General features: G+C 39.8%; 1 protein-coding gene across 3 annotated transcripts in view; it reads right to left on the bottom strand.

The window, feature by feature from the left end:
- Positions 1 to 24,766, bottom strand: part of LOC111528950 (neuroligin-4, X-linked) — an 82,812-nt gene that overhangs the window by 9,458 nt on the left and 48,588 nt on the right. The window contains exons 3-5 of one of the 3 annotated variants that reach the window (XR_003307307.1): positions 16,183 to 16,368; positions 12,736 to 13,525; positions 1,594 to 2,608 (exon numbers count right to left, since the gene is read on the bottom strand). Coding sequence is in view for 2 of the 3 variants with exons in the window: in XM_026449507.1 (XP_026305292.1) it covers positions 1,759 to 2,608; positions 12,736 to 13,525; positions 16,183 to 16,368 (1,826 nt within the window). In the remaining variant the exon portion in view is untranslated. Of the gene's footprint in view, positions 1 to 293; positions 2,609 to 12,735; positions 13,526 to 16,182; positions 16,369 to 24,766 lie in introns of those variants that run through there. The other 2 variants (XM_026449507.1, XM_026449508.1) reach the window with 2 other exon arrangements.

The raw sequence follows: 24,766 nt of genomic DNA, 5'->3' as shown, positions 1-24,766 counted from the left end.
GGTAATGCAGTAATTTTTGAAAGACAAAATATAGAACAACCATTGCTACTGTGTTTCCTTCTGCCTTGTAACACTCCAAACTTCCCTGAAAATGAGAAATGAGAAAATGACAAGCAATTGGAGAGACAAATCTCTGATCCCCAGGTAATGAATTTAGAATGGGTGAATAAATTCTATTCAGTATCTTGTCAGTGTAGACATCCTAATTCCCCTCCCCCTGCCAAAAAAAAAAACAACCCATGCAAAGCAGTTTTAATGTTCTATCCTTCCCCCCCCCCCCCATTCTTCTATAATATTCATTGTTTGGTGATCAGATAAATCCACAAAAAGTGGTATTTTCAGACAAGCATATGTTTTATCCCATAAATGATACAAAATATTTTTTAAAAATCTGCTTACTGATAAATAAGGGATTGGGTGCTTAAACAGAAAACACACATGTCTTCCTTCAATCTGATTAGCTAAGCTGAGCAGGTACTTCATCAGCCAAATCCTCCAGCAGCTGCTAGGGAACATAGAGGAGTATTTACTCCAAGGGGCATAGTCCCACCAAAGGCAAGCTTTCTTCTTTTTTGGCAGGGTCCTGAAATAGGAAGTAACTCTTCCCAAATGTATTCAAAGGGCAAGAGCTACAGAACAGTACTTGTATTTTTTTTTTTTTCCTCCGTTCATTCTCTTTCAATCTCTCTCTCTCTCTCTCTCTCTCTCTCTCTGTGTGTGTGTGTGTGTGTGTGTGTGTGTGTAATTCAACAAGTTTTAAATACATCCCACTTTTAGGACCCATGTCTGTGCTGCAATTTCATGAAAACTAGCACATACAAACCAAATTTCACCAAAACAATGGTCTCCTAAGAATGCTCTACATGCATCTGTGCAACCTGACAGGCAGAAATAGGCCACACAAAACTTCTGAGTCTTCTGTTTGACCTCACATATTCCTACAAATGAAAATCTCATGTCAGAAAATCTCGTGTCTCTGTTTACATGTAATTAAAAAGAAACGTCTCTTTTGTTGTGAAGGAAGAGAGGTGGTATAACTAATATATATGTGAAAGTATAACCTTGCTAAAAGTTCTTTCAAACTGAAAACACAAATAAAAGCCTTTCTCTTTTTTGTTTGTCTGCAGTTTTTGTTTGAACTCAACAGCTATATATGTTTTTATTTTTTACAAAGTTTCGTAAATATAGTTCAGGCTGGCAAAACACCTCTTTCCACAGAACCCTATGGATTTTGCTGTGCTGTCAGTTCTTTTACTTTGATAATAAAATTCTACATTTCCTTCTCTCTGGATTACAGCTGTATGTGCTGGTTAAAAGCCTATAGATTCTTTCTGCACTTAAAAAGAACCATTCATTGTGTAGCCTAGATAGAAATGTTTAAATTTCCATTGTAATTAAAAAATATTAAGTGTCCCTGGCTGAGTTTTGGAAGTGTGAGCTGCTATCATGATGTTGGAAACACACAGGTCCTTGAAATGGTAATGTCCTAGTCACATAAAATATCTGTTGGCATGATGGAGATCTTAAAGCAGTATTGTAACAAAAACAGATACTATTTACATTTCATATGGTCAGAAATTGATCTCACAATACCGGAAAATGCCAATGAGAAGTGTCTGCTGGGATGGGATTACTGCCCTTTTGCATTTTTATCTAAAGTCGGTGGCAACAAAACATTCCTGGTTTGGAGATTCTCTTTGTCTCTTCTATGTTGCTGAGCAGGTGGTGCACAGGGACAGGAGGGGAAATACGGCGAAGCTATACTCTAGTGGTGGAATGTCCGTGGAGTAAATTTGTACTGTTTTGTCCTCTACTGAAGGTGTTAAAAGTGTGCAAAGGCTGCATCCCCGTCAGTGTGTTTGGAATCATAGTGATGGTGTTTGGCGTCATAAGTGGGATGTCATCTGGCGACCGGCGCAGCGTGAGGGTGTAGTCTGGTGGGCAGGTGAGCCTCAGCGTGTCGTGTGCCTGCAGCGACTCACACTCGTGATCGTGTTGCAGCTGCTTCATCTGCAGAGACATGATCTCTTCGTTCTGGATGTGAGTGATATCATTTGTGGTGTTTCTCTGGGGACTCGGGCGCCTGTGAGTCTCATGGCGCCTCTTGTCCTTTTTGTAGTACAGCGCCGCAAAGGCTAAAATGTTGAGGAAGAGGAGCGATGCCCCAACGGCAATGGTGACACTTAATTCAGTGGAATAATCCCGTTTGGTTTCAATGAGGACAGTTATGTCCTTGGGTCCCGTTTTGTGAGGGTCCTTAGAGTGTTTGGGATTGTTGGCAGGAGTGATTGCTGGGCGTTTGGTCGTTGGCCATATCTTGGCAGGAGATCGGCGGGTACCATAGGGAAATGATGTCATGTCTGGAGGAGGAACCTTTGTGGTTGTTGAAACATACTGGAATATCTCCTTCAAGTTGTGCAAATGAGGAACGAGTTCCAACCAGAAAGCCACTTTCGTTGCCCGGTAGTGATCTCTCACTCTGGGTTTCAAGCCTATATGCAGGTAGAGCTGGTCTTTGGGATTATACTTGGACCAGGCCACTTCTTCAAAGCGGTTGGGTTTTGTGTGAATGAATTTGGTATCCTGAGGAACTGGATGATTTGGATCACTGGAGATAGAAGGAAGAAAAAAAGAAAGGTCATACCCTTCCACATGTGACATGAAATTATCTTAAACCAATAAATCAGGAAGTTACCATCACTCTTCATATACATTTTTCAATGAGCACAAAATACTCAAGCAGCAAAGGTACATTCTGCTTTAATCCTAGACATGTCTACCATGTTGTCTTTTCCTTTAAAAATTGCTTATTTTTCTTTTAAATATAAACCCTGATAGAAGTATTATGGCATTTTTATAATATGTCTACTACTTTTAAGGCATCAAATGATCTTCAAAAGTAAAGGGGAAAAAAGGAAAACTAAGTGTCTCTAGGAACATTTTCAGTATTTCAAGTTTCACTCTTTTGAACTGTAAAACTCATCCAGGAGTGATTTGCTCCAAAGGGATATTTCGCAAGGTCTGGAGACATTTTTGGTTTTCATACACAGATGGACGTTTCTATGAAGGGTGGAGGTCAGGGATGACACTAAACACACTCTGGTGCACAGGAGAGACCCCCACAGCACGGAAGTTATCTGGACCCAAATGTTAACAGTACTGAGGCTGAGAAATTCCGATTAAGAATTGTTTGTCCGGGGGCGGTGGCTCAAGCCTGTAATCCCAGCACTTTGGGAGGCCGAGATGGGTGGATCACGAGGTCAGGAGATCGAGACCATCCTGGCTAACATGGTGACACCCCATCTCTACTAAAAAAATACAAAAAACTAGCTGGGCGAGGTGGCGGCTCCTGTAGTCCCAGCTACTCAGGAGGCTGAGGCAGGAGAATGGCGTAAACCTGGGAGGGGAGCTTGCAGTGAGCTGAGATCCCATCACTGCACTCCAGCCCGGGAGACAGAGCGAGACTCCGTCTCAAAAAAAAAAAAGTAGAATTGTTCAACAAGTGGCCATTCTCTGTCTTGTTCAATAATTGCATTTGAAGTAAATGAACAGATGTTGCAGTTTTAGCAATGAAAATTGATATTAACACTCAAAATAAAATAGGCTTTATAATTACAAGCTGTTTATAAATCAACACATGCATCATTTGTTTGCTCTCTTTTTGAAAGTAAAATACCTATGCACATGGACACTTTTTGAAGACTGAGTCCAGAAAAGATGAAAGCACACCACATTTGCTGTAAGAAGTTTGTTACAATGGTACATATAGTTATGGTGAGGTAAACATGTTTAGGATAAATGAGACACCAAGAAACAAGCTGAGGGCAGTTAGAGATGCAAAGTTGTGCTTAGAAACTATACACTGGAAAATTATCTTATTGTTATGTGCACAAATGTGCAAAGGTAAAAGGAGAATCATAAAAGATTGGAGATAGTACATAAAACATAGAGCCTTTAAACATTTTTGCAACCAACTCTTTTAAGATAACACTTTCCCTTCAAAAACAAATATAGCAAATTCTCATTTCTTCCTTTTCTTATGGTTGATAAAGTAAGCTATAAAACCAATTACATTTTAAGGTCTAATTATTACAAAAAAATTGAAATTATGCATGGTAAAGTGTCCTCTAGTGGTTAATACTGAGCATTGAAATGTGACGTGCCGACCAAGGCAGGCAGGGAGTTGCAACATCCTGATCAATAGCTCCAGGTGTAAGTTAAGGTCCATCTTCCACGTAACTCCTCCTTAGGGGAACTTTTGTGAAGCTACCTATAGCCATTGCATATTGCCCTGTATGGAAGAAGGCTGAAGGACCAAGGAAGAGTATATATCTAGTCATTACCAGACATTGTGCAGGATTCAAACAATGTACTTGACTCAGAGATGCCACATGTGCTAAAGGAAGATTTTCTGCCCTCAATCTGAGTCTGTGGTTGTTGTAAAAGAAATAATGTCCCTGTATTCAAATTTCTGAAGCTCTGGCTCATTAACAGCTGTGAAATCTTGAGCAAAATTTCCAGTCAGTATTGGCCTTAACTTAGCCACCTACATATTGAATAAGAATATTAGGCTCGGAGATTAGTCACGAAGGTTGAAAGAAAATGACAAAATGTCAGACATATGGTAATAATTCAGCAAATATTATCCCTTCTCTTCCAATAGAAAAATTAGAACACCTACAGTATTGCAAGGGAGGTGGAACTAGGGAATGATGGAATGATATACTGTATATCAGAGTATATGCTATAATTCTATATTACATACATTATAGAGTATATAAAAGTATACTGTATATTACAAACTATAGATAAGTATACTATGTACCACAGTTTATACTGCATACTAACTATATACTATATGCAGTGTATATATGTGTGCATATTATATTTATATATGTATACCTGTATATCTATCTACAGATACAGATATAAGATGTATTATGTAATAGAGAAGAAAAATAAAATCAACTTCTACCTATTAGTTGAATGGATACTAACTTCTGTGCTCTCACGTTACTAAGAGGGTGAGAACAAATACATGTAAAATCACGTAGGTTCTAATACCAAGAGATCTCATATTTATTCATAAAAAATACATTTGAAAAGTCTACTGCTTTTTATTTAGTATGCATATATTTTGATATGGCTTTGAAAAATACTGGATTCATTATAATATCTCATGTTTCTTTTGCTTCTTTAAGGACTTCTGAAAAAAATTATGAAGTTTTTACTTATTTAATGAGTTGAAATAAAAATAAATGAATAAATATTTTAGGAAAAAAATCTTGCTAATATTTGTTATTGATTTGTAGTGTTCTAAAGAAACAAATGGAAGTGAAGATTCCTCCTTTTTTTCATGGATCCAATTTTACTAAATTGGGTCTATTAGATGTGTGGCTATTTGATCTATTAGGCAGTGAGCATCTAGGAGATGGAGTACTCTGTTCATGTTCACTACTGGGCAGTTTTTGAAGGAATCCCTGGTATATTTGAAAGGTAAAGAAAACATATTTATTTTGCTCTAGAAGAATAAAGGGAAGGATTTGGGATATCCTGATAAGTGAGATGCTGCCTGATACAATCCATCTATTAAAGATCTCAGAGATACATAGCCAGAATTCTTAAACCCAGATAAATTTGTGGAGATTATGACATCCCACGCCATTCCTGTTACCAAACCCTGCAGACAGTGAGGTCTAGATGTATGATATCAGTGTTTTATGTTTTAGTCTTTATTCAGCATGAGAAATGTTTAAATCACTGTGAGTAAAATTAAAGATTGTAATGACTAAGCAGAGAAACACAAGATAGTCTCTGTAGTAAAACACTCAATACATGTCTTCCTCCTTATCCATTAGCACCTAAAACAGCCATTTCCATCTGTCCTGTTTTATTTGATATGTAATCTTGGCAGCGGAGACTCAAGTGCAATTCTAATGTCTTGTTCATTTCTTCAGCTAGAGATGGATATAGCATTATGATCTCTCTAAAAATATCTGTGAATCCTGTCAGCCATTCCTTTAAGTAGTACAGGTTTTCCTTATACCCAAAACATTGTTAGCAGTTAACAATCTGTTACCAAACTAGTTTACTATGCATTCAGCGACTCTTCTGCCACACCAGGTGAGGATGTTCATTCGTTCAGCTTAAAATCCCTTTTTGGTAGTAAAGGTCTCCTTTACAACTAGAATTATGCTGCAACTCTCTGTAACCAATCCCTGCTAAATACTTCATTGGGACTTCCTCCCTCCACCCCCTGCCCCAGATTTAGCAATAGTTACATATAAATTATTGATAGAATAGAGAACATTCAACAGCAGTGATGATGTCTGATGCAAACAAGATAGAAATCAATCTCATGTACAAGCCTCAGACTTAGTGGAACAACATAAAAAATGAAAATACACTTTGATCTGATTTGCCATTACAAAATTTTCTGCCCATTTCTGACTTCCAAAAGCACATAAGTTCTTCTATTACATATTACAATGCATTGTTTGATAACTTTAAAGCACTGCTTTTTGTCATATCTTATAAAGAGACCAAGATTTGGCCAGTCGTGGTGACTCTCACCTGTAATCCCAGCACTTGGAGAGTTTGAGGTGGGCAGATCACAAGGTCTGAAGTTTGAGACCTGGCCAACATGGTGAAACCCTGTTTTTACTAAAAATAAAATTAGCCACTTTATACTATACTATACTATACTATACTATACTATACTATACTATACTATACTATACTATACTATACTATACGTGCAAAGGCTGCATCCCCGTCAGTGTATTTGGAATCATGGTGATGGTGTTTGGTGTCATAAGTGGGATGTCATCTGGCAACCAGTGCAGCATGAGGGTATAGTCTGTTGGGCAGGTGAGCCTCAGTGTGTCATGTGCCTGCAGCGACTAACACTCGACATGATCTCTTCATTCTGGATGTGAGTGATATCATTTGTGGTGTTTCTCTGGGGACAGGGTATAGTGGTGGGAGCCTGTAATCCCAGCTACTTGGGAGTCTGAGGCAGGAGAATTGCTTGAACCCAGAGGTGGAGGTTGCAGTGAGCTAAGATTGCATGAGATCACAGCACCACACTCCAAACTGTGTAACATAGAAAGACCGTCTAAGAAAAAAAGACCATGATTCCCCCACTCCTTTTTGCCCATCTCTTTCTGCACAGAGCTCAAAATGAGAGAATCCTAGATCAATGGGCACCTGAATTTTACTGATCAACTTGGACAAACCCTTCTCCTCCTATTTCCCAAATAATTTTAGAGGAAAATAAATTTAACTCTCTAGAACTCTTTTCAAACCTTAGAGTTCGTTTTCACTTGCATTTGGCGGTACTTCTCATATCTAAAAATGGTTTCAATCTACCTTATTTCTACAATGGGTCTGCATGTTTGGGCTTACACCGTTGTCTTCAAGCATGATTTTAGTTCCCTGACTTGGACTAATGCTGAAACACCTCTTTGCTACAGGGGAGAACCCCCTCAGGCATAGGTCTGGGCACCTACTTCCCTTTTCAAAATATTAATTAAAAAGTAGCAAGGATTATTTGAGGCCCTGGCATTCACTGATTTCAACATCCTGTGTTCATCAAGGTTTTTATGATTTAGAGCTTCTGCAGCAACTTCCTTCTCATTTTCTACTGTGTTTGCTTGTTGACTCTGCCTTTCTAAGATGGGAGGGTCCCTCTTATCTAATGCTAACATGAAAATATACAGGTGACATGATTTGTAAGCAAGGATCCAATTATCCCTCCCCTCTCCTTCTTTCCTTTCTCCCCTCCTCCTTTCCCTCTTTTCTCTCTCACAGTCCCTTTCCCTGTTTCCCCCCTTTCCCTTCCCCCTCCCTCCCTTCCCTCAATCCTTTCTTCCTCTCCTTCTCCATTCCCTCTTTTTTCTCCCTCTCTTCCTTCCTCTTTCCCTTCCTTCTTTTTTGCCTCCATCTATTTCTTCCTTCTCTCTCTCCCAAATCTCTCCTTCCTTCCTTCCTCTCTTCTCTCTTCCTCCTCCCTTCCTCTCTTCCCTCTTTTGTCTCACGCTTTCCTTCCTTTTCTTCCTTTCTTCCTTCCTTTCACCTTCCTTCCTTCATCTTTCCCTCCTCTTCTCCCCCTTTCCTCTTTGTTTCCTTCCTTCCTCCCTTCCTTTACTCCTTTGATTTTCTCCCTTTCTTCTTCCTTCCTTTTTCCCTCTCTTCCTCCCTCTCTCTCTTCTTTCCCTCCCTCCATTCTTACCTTCCTTCTTTCCTTCATTGCAACGCTGCTTCCTTCAGTGCCTTCACCCTCCCTTCCTTTTTTATTCTGACATATACATTCTAACATCATTTTCTGTGATCATCCAAATTTCAAAGGTTTATGCATACCAGGTATATGTACTTTTAAACTTATACTAAGGGTCACAACCATCTGTTTTGAGATGTCTGTAAGAAGCATCCAGATACCATCCACTTCATCTCTGTAAACATTTGTCATCAAGAGACTATGCTGTGCCTGCAGGTTTAAAACACATGACATGATGACCACTGAGAGTGATGAAACGTCCTCTCACAATGTGATCCTCTCCCCACAGCACTGTGTAGTGACAGACACGCTGTGAGCTCTTCTTGTTTCCTCCTGTCACCTCCAGTGCTGGAAGGGAACAGTGAAGGAATGCAGAAATATCCCCTCCTTTTCTGTGAGTAATCATCTGAGTGTGTGCTTTGTAGAATGGCATTAAACTTGGCAGCTCACACCATGACAACAGATAAGATACGTCCCATGTTTTCTCCTTACAGGCATCAGGTTGGTTTGTTCTCTGTACCTGGTGACCAGGGAATCCTTCTCTGCCCTGGAGTGATCAGGCCACCACCTAATTTACAATAAACAAATAAGTAGCAACAGTGAAATTCCTCATTTCCTTCTCTTATGGGGCTGCCAAAGAAGTGTGATCACTTAAACTATTTATATTTGAATCCACACCTTGCATTTTACATGACATGTAAGTTCTCAGCAACTTCCTTGATGAATCATTTGAGTCATTCTAATACCTTTCCAACGAAACAAAATAACTCACTGTATTAATACAGTCTGTTATTTCAGGGATGTTTCCTATGGATGAGGAAACAAAAATAGAGGCTTCAGACAGACTGACATTCAGGAGCTCATTGCCTCAGTGAACTCTTTACCTGCAGCTTTTGATTTGAATAACATCAGAGTGTCTCTCCAAGTTCTAGTGGTTTTTCCTTCCTCATCTCCTCCAGTGATGTCAGGGCCTCCACAAAAGCCAGAAGCAGCTTCAACACAGACCATGAATGGCAATGTGAATGTATTCCCTAAATGCAGGATGGAAGTCACAGGCTCTAAGCCAAATGACTTTAAGAAACAGATTCATGGCATTAAAAAGTACTCAATAACAGAGAGATCACTGGTATTCTCAAGGCTCTCTCAGACTTTCATGATATCTTGGTAGAAGCGTCCATTTGGTGCCAGCAGTGATAATAATCACCTCACAAAACTAATTAACTACCTTTTTTTTCCCTATTGATTTTTCCTTTTTTGCTTTTTCTTTTTTAAGTAATGAAAGAGCCAGCCTCAGTACTGGCTACTCTCATAGCCTATGGGAGTCAGGAAGAGTTAATGAGAATTTAACAGCATTATTTAGATTTCACTATTGTTTTAATTGATCTATAAAATATATGAAGACTAACTCTAGCCTTCCACTTAAGATAATCAATAAAGTTTTTTTCAAATCCTATAAGGAGGAAAATAAAAAGCATAGGGTTTTAATGGAAGTAAGTAAACACAGTGTACCATATGAACTCAGCAATATGTTTGGCTGCCAATACAGTGAAGACTGACTGAGTATAGCCCTTTTGGGAAACTCTTGCAAGTCTTCAGGCTTCAGGACAAAGGAATTCTCTACAAGCGTAGACACCACCTATCTTAGTGTTAAGGTGTGGCCCTGTCTTCACAGGTTATTAGAAATTGAATACTGTCTCCTCCTAAATTAAGATATGCTGAAGTCCTAACCCCTATACCTCAGTATGTAAGCATATTTGGAAATAGAGTAACTGCAGATGTGATCATTTAAGTTAGGAGGTCATACTGGAGTAAGTGAGCTTCTAATGCACCTTGGCAGATGCCCTTATATGAAGACAGTCATGTGGAGACAGAGAAATGCAGGGATGCCATAAGATGACAAAGACACAGAATATAGTTGTGCACCTGCAACCCAGGAATGCCAAAGATTGCAGCCAAATACCAGCAGCTAGGAAGCAGCAAGGAATACTCCCCTGCAACTTTTGAAGAGAACTTGGGCCTGGGAGTACCTTCGTTGCTGACTTCTGGTCTTATGAACTGTAAAATGATAAATTCTGTTGTCATATGACACACAGTTTTTCATGCATTTTGTTTGCTTGTTTTAAAGACACAGGTTTCTCTATGTCACCCAGGTTGGAAGGCAAACATGGCTCACTGCAGTCTTGGCCTCCTGTGCTCAAGTGATCCTCCCACCTCAGCCTTCTGAGAAGCTGAGACTTCTCAGCTCTTGGCATATTCTACCGTGGCCTCCTAATATTTTTCATTTGTTTTGTAGAGACAGACTCTCACTATGTTGCCCAGGGTGGTCTTAAAATCTTGGCCATCTTAGGCGATCCTCTGGCCATGGCTTCCCAAAATGCTGGAGTTACAGGCATAAGTCACTATGCCTGGCACAGCCATACAGATTTTGGCACTCTAGTAACAGCAGCCCAAGCAAAACTAATAAACAAGGGTTACTTTGAAAAAATTATGAATTTGATTTCAGTCATTTTTTCACACAGGAAAGAACCTTTCAATGATAGACAAGCATCTCCATCAAATATTGGTCCTTCCTCTGTTTTTCTCCTGGTAGCCAATTTCAGACCAAATCTACAGAGTCTGATTTTTGAAAGTTGGTATCCAGATAATACATTTTCCACTTCAAAGACATGCTAACATGTTATACATTTGCCAAAAAACAACAACAACAACAACAACAACAACAACAACAACAAACAAACAAACCCTGTCATCTGAACTTCTTCAGAATTACTGTGCATAGCTCATGCATGTCAGGGTCACTGCAGTCTGAGAGCCTCACTCTGCATGGGAAGATTTACTCTCCCTGAGTGACATGCACATCTTACTCTTTCATTCACTTTACAGAAACTCAGGGTGGATGACAGTGGTACACACAAGTAGAACAGAATGATACCCCATTGATTTCCATAGTTATATTATTAGACAAGAGAAAATGAAAAGATGCCACAATATTTGTAGCTATTTAGGATGCTTTTGGTTCTTTCCAGAGAATCCACTCAGTAGAATATTGGCAGACTCTGTTGAATGTATATTTTTTGTGTATTTTATATTTTATACTCTATTTAGACCAATAAATGAGCTTTCCTGTGACATGTGTGTGTGTTTATATATGCATGCCATATAACAATATAATACAAATATCTTATATTTTCCTTTGCGCTCTCTCTCTAGCTATATGGCAAAGGAAATACAAATACATACGTATATGTACATATATTTGTACTTGTATATTGTATGTACATATTTATAGTTGTGTTTGTATTTGTATATATATTATGTATATTGCATATGCATATATAGTATATATATTAGTATTTGTATATGCTACACACACAAATATACTGGTATTTACATGTATGTCAATATACAAATGCAAATTATATATAATGTATATATTATACATATGAGAATAGTTATTTTTCTCTATATATGTTAAATACATATAGGAATATATGTTTACATTTCCCTATAAATATTATGACTATTGTTTGTATTCCTATGGTCAGGCAATCTAAGCAATTTCCCAAGAGGTAGCTCAGGTGACATAGTAAAATCCTGTCTCTAACAAAATAAATTTTAAAATTAGCTGAGTATGGTGGCATTCACCTGTAGTCCCACCTATTGGGGAGGATGAGGAGGGAGGATCCAATGAGACCAGGAGTTTCAGAACAACTTGGGCAACATAGGAAACCCTGTCTCTACAAAATTCCATGTAAAGGCATGGTGGTTCATGTCTGCAGTCCCAGCTGCTTGAGATGTTGAGATGAGAGGAGCAAATAAATCCATGAGTTCTAGGCCACAGTGAGCTATGCTTGCACCACTGCACTCCAGGGTAGACAACAGAGTGAGAATTTGTCTCTATGAAACAAATAAAAAAATAAACATTAGCCAGGCAAGGTAGTCACTTGTACTCTCAACTACTCAGGAGGCTGAGGCAGGAGAATGGCTTTTGTCTAGGAGTTCAAGGCTGTAGTGTGCTAGGGTTATACCACTGCACACTAACCTGGGCCACAGAGCGAGACTGTTTCTCTTCAACAACAATAAGAACAAAAACAAAACTGTTTGATCAGCTGTTAACAGAACCATTATGTATGTGTAAGTCCTGCACCTGCAAGTAGGAACTCTAGAATTTCTAATGGGCAATTAGAAATCTAGTGAAAATCTGGTTTGACACTAAAGTGTTTTACTGCTAAAACACTTTGGTAATAAAGAAAATTTGAGTTCTCACAGATGCTGGGAAGACTCTCTTTGTTACTGCTGTGTATATAACTGTGTGTCTGTATGTGTATATGTGTGCACACATGTCCATGTGTGTGTATGCATGTGTGCTCCTGCACATACTGATAGAAGGAAAACTTACACTGAGGACCCAAACAAGCGAAGAGGATAGTGATACCACAACACGAGGAAGAACATACCCAGTTTTGGCGAAGTTTGTCCAGTAGGTCATGACCACGGCGCTGAGCATGACGTCGTTCTTGGAGAAATTACAACTGAAGAGCTCGGTGGGACCGACCATGGGGATGCCGAAGACGTAGGGGACCTCATCGCCATGGGCCGAATCCGCCCAGCTGGGCTTCATTTCGCTTTGGCAGTGATGATAGAAGGCATAGAAGTAGGTGGGGGAGCCGTACTGCGCGTGCAGGTCGGCGGTGGCCACGGCGGGGGCCACCCACTGGTGGTCAGTGAAGAGAGCCACCAGCGTTTTCCGCCGCGTCTCCGGGTTTTCCTTATCGGCCCAGTCTGTGTACATGAACTTGATAGTCTCTCGCAAAGTGTCTTTCCCTTCAGTATAGCCGTAAAAGTTGTCCACGAAGTTGGACACGGAGAAGTCAAAGTCGTTGGGCGTCACACCGTTCTCGTTATCCACGATGCCGTCCACGAACTTCAAGCCTTCCCCTTGGTTGACGCCCAGCATGATGTCGTAGTTGAGGAACTCGCCTTGCTCCATCAGGATCTGGGGGTCGTCTGGGATGACGTCGCCGTCAATCACGGGCCCGAAGGCTATGTGGTAGGTGGCTGGGGTGATGGTCTGCTGGATGAGCTCCTTGTAGTTCTTGTTCCGCAGGCATTCTACCATGTCCGTGGTGTCCAGCATGTTGCAGCCGACCTTGTCTGCCAATATCCGAGTGTACTTGGCCGGCTGGTAGTTCACTGCCCAGCTGGACAGGGCGGTGCCGCTCTGAATGATGGCCTTCTGGAAGAGACCTGCAGGTGCAAAATTGTGGACATGCAAATGAAAACCCGCAGGACAGAAACGCAGCTTTTACTGAGCAATGAAGGCTGTGATTGTCTCTCAGGCATGTGAATTTCTGGACTAGTAGCATTCAACTCTATCAGGGGACCTTTTACCCATTTTCATTTGGATTCCCTCCCCTGAACATTCATTTTCCGAAATGATATTCTACACACATGCTCACATACATACACACACACACAAGTTTATGGAAATGAAACCACATTGAGGCTTTTCCCTGCACTGGTAAAACACGTGTGATTTCTTGTTTTCTTCCACAATTCAGTGTCCTTTTTGCTTCCTTGCCTCCGGATGCCATATATAAAAACTCAACAACAACTGCATTCCCAATTTCCGATGGAAGAAATAAACAAACAAACAAAAAGGCCTTAAATTAGTAAAAGGTCAAAGCCTCCCTTGTCTCACAAACAAATCCAGGTGTCTCTTCATTATGAGAAAAAATAAATCCAGTTCAATGAATTTCAGAGTCCTAATTTAGGAATGCATTTCTACCCTGAGTCTAATGAATATATTAATGTTTGGGAATTAAAATAAATGCATTAGCTTAGCTATGCCTATCAATCAACTGGGTACCCAAATAACAACTTTTTTTAAGTTATTTTCTTCAAGACTATATTCACTAGAAACTCAGAGATGTGTATTTTTTTTTTTAATTTTTTACTTTTTTTGCCACATTTGAAAAATGGTCCATTTGGTGAGAAACTTGAAAAAGCATGGGCAATTTTAGGAGTAAAATTCTATATAGCTTAACATTCTCCATCAGCTCAGTCTACTACACGAATGTCCAGAAGTATAAAGTCTATATTTTCAGTCATGACAGGACAAGAGATTGCAGGCTGTAAAAATCACAGCATTCCATCTACAGTCAATTCCTGCCATTTCTGTGAATCCCAGATTGAGTCAGGCAGTAAAGAATAAAGCATTCAGCAGTAAGTCCAGATACCCTGTCAGTTTTTAATGTCATGGAAGTAATCAAATATGAGGAAAATATGATTGTCATCAGGAAGATGTGATTTTAAAGACTGAAGGATTGCCCAAAGATGACACACAAGACTGCAACTTGAAAACCAATATGGCTTTAACCGTTATGTCATCAAGGCCATTTTGGGGACATTCCTGTCAGAAATGTGCAAGTATTGACTTGAGTACTTGGCTCTGAAGATTATTTTAAAATGCCCAAAAGAAAGAATGCAAATATGTAATCTGTTGGATACTTTCATTAGTTAAAACATTCAGAATTAGACAAATGCTCTGACATATTCCTTTTCCACCCTTCTTATAACTACTGACAATAATTTAGGTAGCAGCATATATATACATGTAACATATATAACATATATATATATATATATATACATACACACACACACACGTAACATATATAAAACAGTTATTTGTAAGTTAGGGAAGTAATATAACTCCTGATGAGACCAAAAATCTTAGATAATGAAAAAAGTCACCCATAAGTCATACATTAAAGCACAACTCACCTTAGCATAACACGTATGTTAGGAATTAACTTAATTCTTTCTTACATCATTCTCTCCCATTCAAACATTGTTTTGAATAGCCCTGTTTCTAAAAAACACTCCCTGTCCCTGGTGATGGGGGAGAAACAGTGGGAGGATGGGAGACATGAAGGGGGAGAGACAGAGGAAAAGAGACAGAGGGATAAGGAGAGAGTGAGAGAACACAGACAGGGAGAGACAGGAAGAGAGAGTGAAAGAGGAGAGTGAAAGGGGAAGAGTGAGAGAGGGAAGTAGACAGAGTCAGGGAGAGACACACTATTCCTGTGGGTAGAATCTACTTCTCTACTAATGCACCAGCCATGTTCTCAATGTTTCCAGAAGATTTAAAGAATGAATGTGAATTAGAGAAATGACTTTATAAAAAACATTTGGCTGAAAGCTCAGCTGATTACAAAATCTATAAATCTACAATACTGACATACTATTTCTCTTCCTTATTGACATACTGTCTATCTTCCATATTACTCTTACCAAATTGTAGCTAGAAGTTAATAAAATTTCTAATGATCAAATACAATGAGAATGTCAAAAGAAACAAAAGTGTCCACCCTTCTAAAGCAGTTATTTTGTTCCAATCATTATAACCGACACCTAATTGTCACACATTTAAATTAGGAATGTTGCTGACCAAGCATGGTGGCTCAATTCTGTCATCTCAGCAGTTTTGGAGGCCAAGTGAGGGGGATCACTTGAGGCCAGGAATTTGAGAACAGCCTGAGCAAACATAGCAAGACCACTTCTCTATAAAAATAAAAATAAAAATAAAAATAAAAATTTAATCATTAGTATCAGGTATTCAGCAGATTGAGATGGGAAAATTCTTAAGATCAGGAGTTGGAGGCTGCAATGAGCTATGATCAGGCCACTGCACTCCCGCCTGAGTGAGAGAGCAAAAAAAAAAAAAAAAAAAACTGAGTTAAAAGACATGGAGATGGGTTCATTTTATCTTTTGGGCATTTTCTGTAGCAATTTCCAGGGTGACTTCTGGCAACCTGGACATGCATTTCACATATGAACTCTGACTATTCATTTATTGGTTCAGGGCATTTGCCCACCCACCCCAGGGATACCATTATTACCTTCTGAGTAGTGGGACAGTGTCAACAGGCTGACACAGGAAGCCCCAGCCCCCGAGCCAAAGATAGTCACTCTCTTGGGGTCCCCGCCAAAGGCTCCCACATTCTTCTCAATCCACCGTAGTGCTTGAATCTGATCCAGGAGCCCATAGTTGCCTTTTGCTGCCTGGTCACCAGTACTTAAAAACCCTACAGAAGAACACAGAACATTTTGTTGGTCAAAAAAAAAGAAAAAAAAAAAAAAAAAAAAAACACATATCCCCACTATTTGAAAGGTTATCTCATAGCTTGTCTTCTTCATTCTCTCTCTCCACAACCCTCACCATCACAAATTAGAGGAAAAACTAGATAAAAGGTTTTGTGGCAGAAATAATTATACAGATAATAGTATCTTCTAATTTCTCCTGCAAATGATTTCTAGTATAAATTTTGGGACTCTGCTCCTTCTTTAGGCACCCAGGCTCACCTATCAAAAAGACACAATTTTCACCTGAAGCTGTGTTGGGAGGACTATCTGGAATTTTAGCATCCCGCCTCAGACTAGTAGACCTAACAAAGACAATTCCTGAAGCTAGAAATTATATCCTTCCTATTCCTGTGTCATCTTTAGGTATGTATGGCTAATGTTCAAAAATCTTAGTTCTTCAAACAGAATTGTTCAGGTTGACATTATGATATTGTGTCATCTTTAGGTATGTATGGCTAATGTAGAAGGCAAAATGAATGTAAAATTTAGGGGAAATTGCAGGAAATCGGAGAAAAAACTGAAGAAAAATTTTTGTGGCAGAAATAATTACATAAGCAATTTTATTTAGGTTGACATTATGATACTATGTCATCTTTGAGTATATATGTGGCTAATAAAAGACAAAATGAATCTAAAATATTAATAACATGAAGCAATCCCAGAAGTCATTGCAAATTTTACTGTGTTCAAGGTACCATTTCTGTGCAGATTTAAATAAAACAACAACAACAACAACAACAACAACAACAGACTCCTACAATAAATTACGTACTCAATATCCCTTGAAATGAGTTAATGACATGGATCTTTGAAAAAAATGTATATATTTAAGGGACAAATATTATGTTGAGTATTTGGGGAAGGTTTTTGTTGTTGTTGTTGTTGTTGTTGTTTTACCAATTTCATGTCCTTAGGTGAGCCTTTCTCCTGAGCAAAGTTTGATGCCTTTAATGAACAACAATGTCACATAAGGGAAGGGCTTGTTTGTATGATGACCAACTGCTTTAAGCCCTAAAATAACATAAATCCAAACCAACTCCTTAAAAGCATATTACTAACCAAAATTGACAGCATTCCAATGAGGCACTGAATGTTGGCTTCTACTTTTAAAACAAAAAGAGTAGACGGTGAGGCTGAATACCAGTAGAATTAACTAGCTTTTCTTGCATTAGGTTTTCCATTAGGTTGTTCTTGCATTAGAACAACTGCAGGAAAATGCTCTGAGCTGGAAAGCAGGAAATGGCCAGGCCTCAAAGAAAGTCACAAGATTTTTTTTTTCTACGATGACAATAAATTCCAAGTCTGAATCGGGAGTCACTATCGCCTGCAACTTTCAAAGAGAGGCAGCATTGCGACTGTGAGGTTGGATACTTAAAACACTTCCTACCAATATGATTTCTTTAAAGTTCAGAGAAAGTTGATGTGAGATTAGCTATGATTAATGGGTACCGTCAGACATTACCCAAGCCCCCCACCATTTAATTAGTGAATACTAATAAGTGCTTCATGCCAAAAATGTTCTGCAACACCTGTCACCATCACTAAATCTTTGACTCAGTTTGTTCATAAACAGCATCAGGCTCTGCTTGGAAAAAAAAATCGTTTCATTCAGGGTACATGTTATAATGATGAATAATGCCTGTGTGGGTGCCCTATAATACTACAGGGCCATGCATTCTTCCCCTATTAAAGAGAGAGGTAATTAATTCTTAAGGCATGAGTAATTTTTTAACAGAATGATTCTGTCTTCAGCACATCTTTTCTTAACTCACTGTTTTCTCTTTCTCAATTCTACAGAATGATCTATGGCCTTATTTCATTTCTGCAGAGGATCACAAAGATTTTCAACATGCAGTGAATCACTGGCCTTTCTTCCCCCACAACCCCTTCCTCCCAAGCAAAACAAGAATGTTGTAACCTTTCCAACAATATGCCAATGAATATCCCCTGTGTTCAAAAATCTTAGTTCTTCAAACAGAATCGTACTGGATGAATTGATCTTTGAGGTTCAGAATTTCTTCTATATATTCTATAAGCTGACAGGGAAATGGAAATGCTTGCATCTCTGAAGTTTAACAAATGAATGTGGTGTTTTGAAGCTGGTGTTTCCATAGTTTCTGCATTGGAATTTCCATTTACCACAACATCCAGGGATTATGATTTTTCTTTTTAAATTTAAACTATCAACAAGTGGGAGTACCTGTTTCAGGGACAGAATGAATAAAACAATGTTATGCTTTTTACAAGAGTATACTCCTTTCAACTTGACACCACCTTTGCAAAATGTGCAACTGTGAGAAAATTATGACAGTCAAAGAGATCTGACCTAACCAACACCATCGTGCCTTTCACCAGCTTAATACATATGATCCTTGCTGAGAATAGGCCAAGTTAACTTTGGCATAAATTGAACTTATAGTTTCAATGATCATAGCCCTTCTTAAAACTAACCCACCTTTGTAAAACTAATGAAAGTTCAGCAGGTTAGAAAAATGAGAGGGGCGTAAAATCTGCTAAGATATTGGCTTATTTAAATGATTACCAGCCATTATTCTGATAGGTGAAGCCAGATGGACATCCTGGGTCGAGTGAGGACTTGGAGAACTTTTCTATCTTAAAATGGAATTGTAAAACACACCAATAAACACTGTGTAGCTAGGTTTGTAAAACACACCAATCAGTACACTGTAGTTAGTAAGTAGATTGTAAAATACACCAATCAGTAATCTGTACAAACACACCAATCAGCAAAATCTGTAGCTAGCAAGAGGATTGTAAAGTGCACCAAATGGCACTCTGTGAAATGCACAAATCTGCGCTCTGTAAAATGCACCAAACAGCAGGAATTTAAAAATAGTCTATCACAAGGAGGATTGTAAAAAGGGCATTCTGAAAAGACAGACACAGAACATGGGATGGGACAAATAAGAAAATAAAAATTGGCCAACTCAGCCAGCAGCGGCAATGCGCTAGGATCCCCTTCCATTCTGTAGAAGCTTTACTCTTTCACTCTTTACACAAATCTTGTTTTTGCTTGTACAATAAATCTTGCTGTTGCTCATTCTTTGGGTTCATGCCACCTTTAAGAGCTGCAACACTCATGGTGAAGGTTTGTGGCTTCATTCTTGAAGTCAGCAAGACCACGAACCCATTCACAGGAACCAACTCTGGGCATATCTAGGGGCTCGCCCAGGGTATTGAAATGTGGTATCATTGGACCCCTTTGGCTTGCTATTCTGTCCTATTTTTTCATAGAATTTGGGGACTAAACAACAGGCATCTGTCAACCAGTTAAAAGCCACTAGTGCAACTGCCGGACTAAAGACACAGGTGTCAGGTTTTCTGGGAAGGGGCTCTCTAACAACCCCCAAACCTTTGGAGTTGGGAGCATTGGTTTGCCTGGAACCAGCTTCCACTTTTCCTCCATTTCTGGGCTGAGCCAAGAGTTGACAGGGAGGAAAGTCATTCAGCTTCAGCGTCCCAACAATAAGTTGGTTGACCCTGCAGCCATAAGCAGAACTCTCCAAGTGATGATGCCCAAGTGAGACTTGCCCATCTATCCTATCTATCCTGACCCTAGTCTCCTGGGTCCTAACTCCTGTAAGACAAACCTTCCTCCTGCCTCTCTTCTCTGATGGTAGCCCTGTTTCTAAAAAACTCTCCCTGTCCCTGGTGATCTTCTAATTTCTCCTGCAAATGATTTCTAGCATAAATTTTGGGACTCTGTTCCTTCTTTAGGCACCCAGGCTCACCTATCAGAAAGACATAATTTTCACCTGAAGCTGTGTTGGGAGGACTATCTGAAATTTTAGCATCCCTCCTCAGACTAGTAGACCTAACAAAGACAATTCCTGAAGCTAGAAATTATATCCTTCCTATTCATATGATCAGTTGTGAGGATAAAAGGCATCACACTTCCAACCCTGGAGATCTCTTCCCTCCTTCAGAGTATGGCCCACCACTCCATTTTGAGGCATCTCATCTTTATAGGACAAGGATAAGGTCCCAATACCAAGAAGATAAGGCTTAGAACTGTAACAGATTTTCAATAATGCATTGGTAAAGTTCAATAAATCTGACTTTTCTCAGTGCTATTTGTGGTCTAAGAAAAAAGGCAAGGATGCAAATTTTCAAGAATGTGTTGGTAAGGAAAACTAAATCTGACCTTCATCTGTCTTCCTTGTGGTCTAGGAGGAAAACTAGTGTTTCTGCTGTTGCTTTCGTGAGCACAGCTAATCTGAACATCCGAGTCCAGGGACTGTTGCAAGTTCTTGGGCAAGGAAAAAAAAGCAAACTGAAACTACATTTTTTTTTTTTTTTTTTTTTTTTTTTTTTCAGATGTGAATCACTCAGGCATCAACAAGTTCAACCCTGAAATGCATCCTAAGCCATTGGGGGCAATTTGATCTGCAAACCCTGAAAAATAAGCAGCTTATTTTTTTTCTGCACTATGGCTTGGCCTCAATATTCTCTCTCTGATGGGGAAAAATGCCCACCTGAGGGAAGTATAAATTAGAATACTATCCTGCAGTTTGCCCTTTTCTGAAAGAGGGAAGGCAAATGGAGTGAAATACCTTATGTCCAAGCTTTCTTTTCATTGAAGGATAATCCACAACAGTGAAAGCTTGAAATTTGCATTCCACAGGAAGACTTCTCAGCTTACCTTCATATCCTACCGTCTGTGCAGCTCTCTTTCCTATCAATAATAAGTTTCCTCTAATCTCCCCCACCCAGAAGGGGAATAAGCAAAGAAATCTCCAAGGGACCATAAACACCCCTGGGCTATCAGCTATGTCCCCTTCAAGCTGTAGGGTGAGGGGAATTTGACCCATCACAAGTACATGTCCCCTTCCCGCTCTCCAATTTAAAGCAGATCAAGATAGACCTTGGGAATTTTTCAGATAACCCTGAGAGGTATATATATGTCATACAGGGACATCTTAGGGCAAACTTTTGACATCACTTAGAGAGATATTGCGCTATTGTTAGATCAAACCCTGGCCTTTAATGTAAAGAGTACAGCTTTAGCTGCAGCTTGAGAGTCTGGAGAAACTTAATATCTTAGTCAAGTAAATGATAGAATGACAGGAGAAGCAAGCGACTAATTCACTACCGGTCAGAAGACATACCCCATATGGATCCCCACTGGGATCTAGACTCAGACCATGGGGACGGAAGTCGCAAACATCTGTCGACCTGTGTTCTAGAAGGACTAAGGAGAATTTGGAAAAAGACCAAGAATTAATTGATGTACACCATAACTCAGGGAAAAGAAAAAATTCCTACTGCTTCCTTGAGCAGCTATGACAGGCCTTAAGAAATATATTTCCCTGTCCCCCAACTCCCTTGAGGGTCAATTAATCCTAAAACATAAGTTTATTACCAAATCAGCTGCAGATATCAGGAGAAAGCTCCAAAAGCGAGCACTGGGGCCTGAACAAAATCTGGAGGCATTATTAAACCTGGCAACCTTGGTGTTCTATAATAGGGAACAAGAGGAACAGTCCCAAAGGGAAAAGTGAGATCAGAGAAAGGCCACAGCTTTAGTCATGGCCCTCAGACAAACAAACGTTGGTGGTTCAGAGAGTACAGAAAATGGAACAGGTCAATCACCTGGTAGGGCTTATTACTAGTGTAGTTTGCAAGGACACCTTAAAAAGGATTGTCCAATAAGAAGACACACTGTCCCAGAGGACAAAGGTTCTTGGAGTCAGCATTCCCCAACCAGATGATCCAAGAGCAGGATCAAGGGTGACCATGGAAAGTGCCAGCTCATTTATCACCCTCACTGAGCCCAGGATACATTTAACCATTGAGGACCAGTAGATTGACTTCCTCTTGGACACTGGTGTGGCCTTCTCAGTGTTAATCTCCTGCCCCATATGGTTGTCCTGAAGGTCTGTTACCATGCAAGGAATCCTGGGACAGACTGTAACCAGGTATTTCTCCCACCTCCTCAATTGTAACTTGGAGACTGCTTTTTTTCACATGCTTTCCTTGTTATGCCACAAAGTCCCACACCCTTATTAGGGAGGTACATATTAGTCAAAGCTGTAGCTATTGTCTATATGAATATGGGGAACACGTAACCTATTTGTTGTCCCCTGCTTGAGGAGGGAATCAACCCTAAAGTTTGGGCACTGTAAGGACAATTCAGAAGGGAAAAAAATGTCAGCCAAGTCCAAATCAGGCTAAAAGACCTCACCATTTTTCCTTATGAAAGGCAATATCCCTTAAAGCCTGAAGCTCATAAACAATTACAGGATAATTGTTAGACATTTAAAAGCTCAAGGCTTAGTAAGAATATGCAGGAGTTCCTGCAATACTCCAATTCTAGGAGTACAAAAACTAAAGGGTTAGTGAAGACTAGTGTAACATATTAGACTCATCAATGAGGCAGTAATTCTTCTATATCCAGGTGTACCCAACTCAAATACCTCCATATTCTCAAATACCAGAGGAATAAGAATGGTTTACTGTTCTGGACCTCAAGGATGCCTTCTTCTCCATTCCCCTGCACTCTAACTGCCAGGTTCTCTTTAACTTTGAGGATCCCACAGACAACACATCCCAACTTACACGGACAGTCTTTCCTCAGGCATTTAGGGATAGCCATCATCTGTTTGGTCAGGCACTATCCCAAGATCTAGGTCACTTCTCAAGTCCAGGCACACTGGTCCTTCAGACTGTGGATGATTTACTTTTGGCTACCAGTTTGGAAGCCTCATGCCAGCAGTCTACTCTAGATCTCTTAACTTTCCAGCTAATCAAGGGTAAAAGGCATCTAATCAAAGGCCCAGCTCTGCCTACAACAAGTCAGATATCTAGGCCTAATCTTAGCCAGAGGAACCCTCAGCAAAGAATGAATGCAGCCAATACTGGTTTATCCTTGTCCTAAGACATTAAAACAGTTGTGGGTATTCCTTAGGATCACTGGCTTTTGCCAAATATTGTACTTGGATACAGCGAGATGGCCAGGCCACTCTATACTCTAATCAAGGACTCCCAGAGAGCAAATACTTATCTAGTAGAATGGAAACCAGAGGCAGAAACAGCCTTCAAAACCTTCAAGCAGTCCCTAGTACAAGTTCTAGCCTTAAGCCTCCCTACACAACAAAAATTATCTTTACACATCACAGAAAGAGTGGGAAAAGCTCTTGGAGTCCTTACTCAGACTCATGGAGCCCACCCCCCCAAACCCAGTGGCATACCTAAGTAAGGAAATTTATGTAGTTGCCAAAAGACTGGCCTCACTGTTAACATGTAGTTGCAGCAGTGGCTATCTTAGTATCAGAGGCTATCAAAATAATACAAGGAAAGGTTCTCACTGTCTGGACTACTCATATAAATGGCATACTACATGCCAAAGAAAGTTTATGGCTATCAGATAACCACATGCTTAGATACCAGGGGCTACTCCTTCAGACTGTGCTTCAAATACACACATGTGCAGCCCTCAACACTGCCACTTTTCTCCCATAGGATGGGGAATCAACAGAGCATGACTGCCAATGAATTGTAGCTCAGACTGTGTCACCCGAGAGGATCTCTAAGAAGTCCCCTTAGCTAATCCTGACTTTAACACATAGAGCAATGGGATTCACTTATGGATAATGGAGACAAAGGGGTAGGTTACACCATAGTAATGTAACAGTACTTGAAAGTAAACCTCTTCACCCAGGGACCAGTACTCAGTTAACAGAAATACTGGCGCTTTCCTGAGCCTTAGAAATGGGAAAATAAAAAAGAATAAATGTGTATACATGTAGCAAATATGCTTATCTAATCCTACAAATCCATACTGCAATATGGAGAAAAAGGGAATTCCTAATCTCTGGGGGAACCCCCACTAAATACCACAAGGAAATCATGGAGTTACTGCACACAGTGCAAAAATGGAGGTGGCAGTCTTGCACTGCCAAAACCATTAAAAAGATGAAGGAGAAAAGGTAGAAAGAAATTGTCAGGCAGATGCTGAGGTCAAAATTGCTGCCAGATGGAACCTCCCTTAAGAAGTACCTGTGGAAGAACACTTGGTATTGGAACAACCCTCTCAAAGAGATTAAGTACCAGTATTCCCCCACTGAAACAGAAATGGGACTTTCATGGGGACACAGTTTTCTCCACTCAGAGTGGTTAATGACAGAAGACGGAAAGGTACTCATACCTGAAGCCAGCCAGTGGAAAATACTTAACAGCCTCCACCAAACATTCCATATGGTATTGAGAACACTCATCAAATGGCCAAATCCCCATTTATAGGACCAAATCTCCTCCAGACCACCTGACAAGTAAGCAAAGCCTGTGATTTATGCCACAGAAATAACGGCTTAGTCCATC

The sequence above is a fragment of the Piliocolobus tephrosceles genome, unplaced genomic scaffold (assembly GCF_002776525.5).
Source record: "Piliocolobus tephrosceles isolate RC106 unplaced genomic scaffold, ASM277652v3 unscaffolded_1157, whole genome shotgun sequence".
Taxonomy (NCBI): domain Eukaryota; kingdom Metazoa; phylum Chordata; class Mammalia; order Primates; family Cercopithecidae; genus Piliocolobus; species Piliocolobus tephrosceles.
The sequence above is the reverse complement of the archived record's forward strand: the minus strand, read 5'-3'. Positions and strand labels throughout refer to the sequence as shown.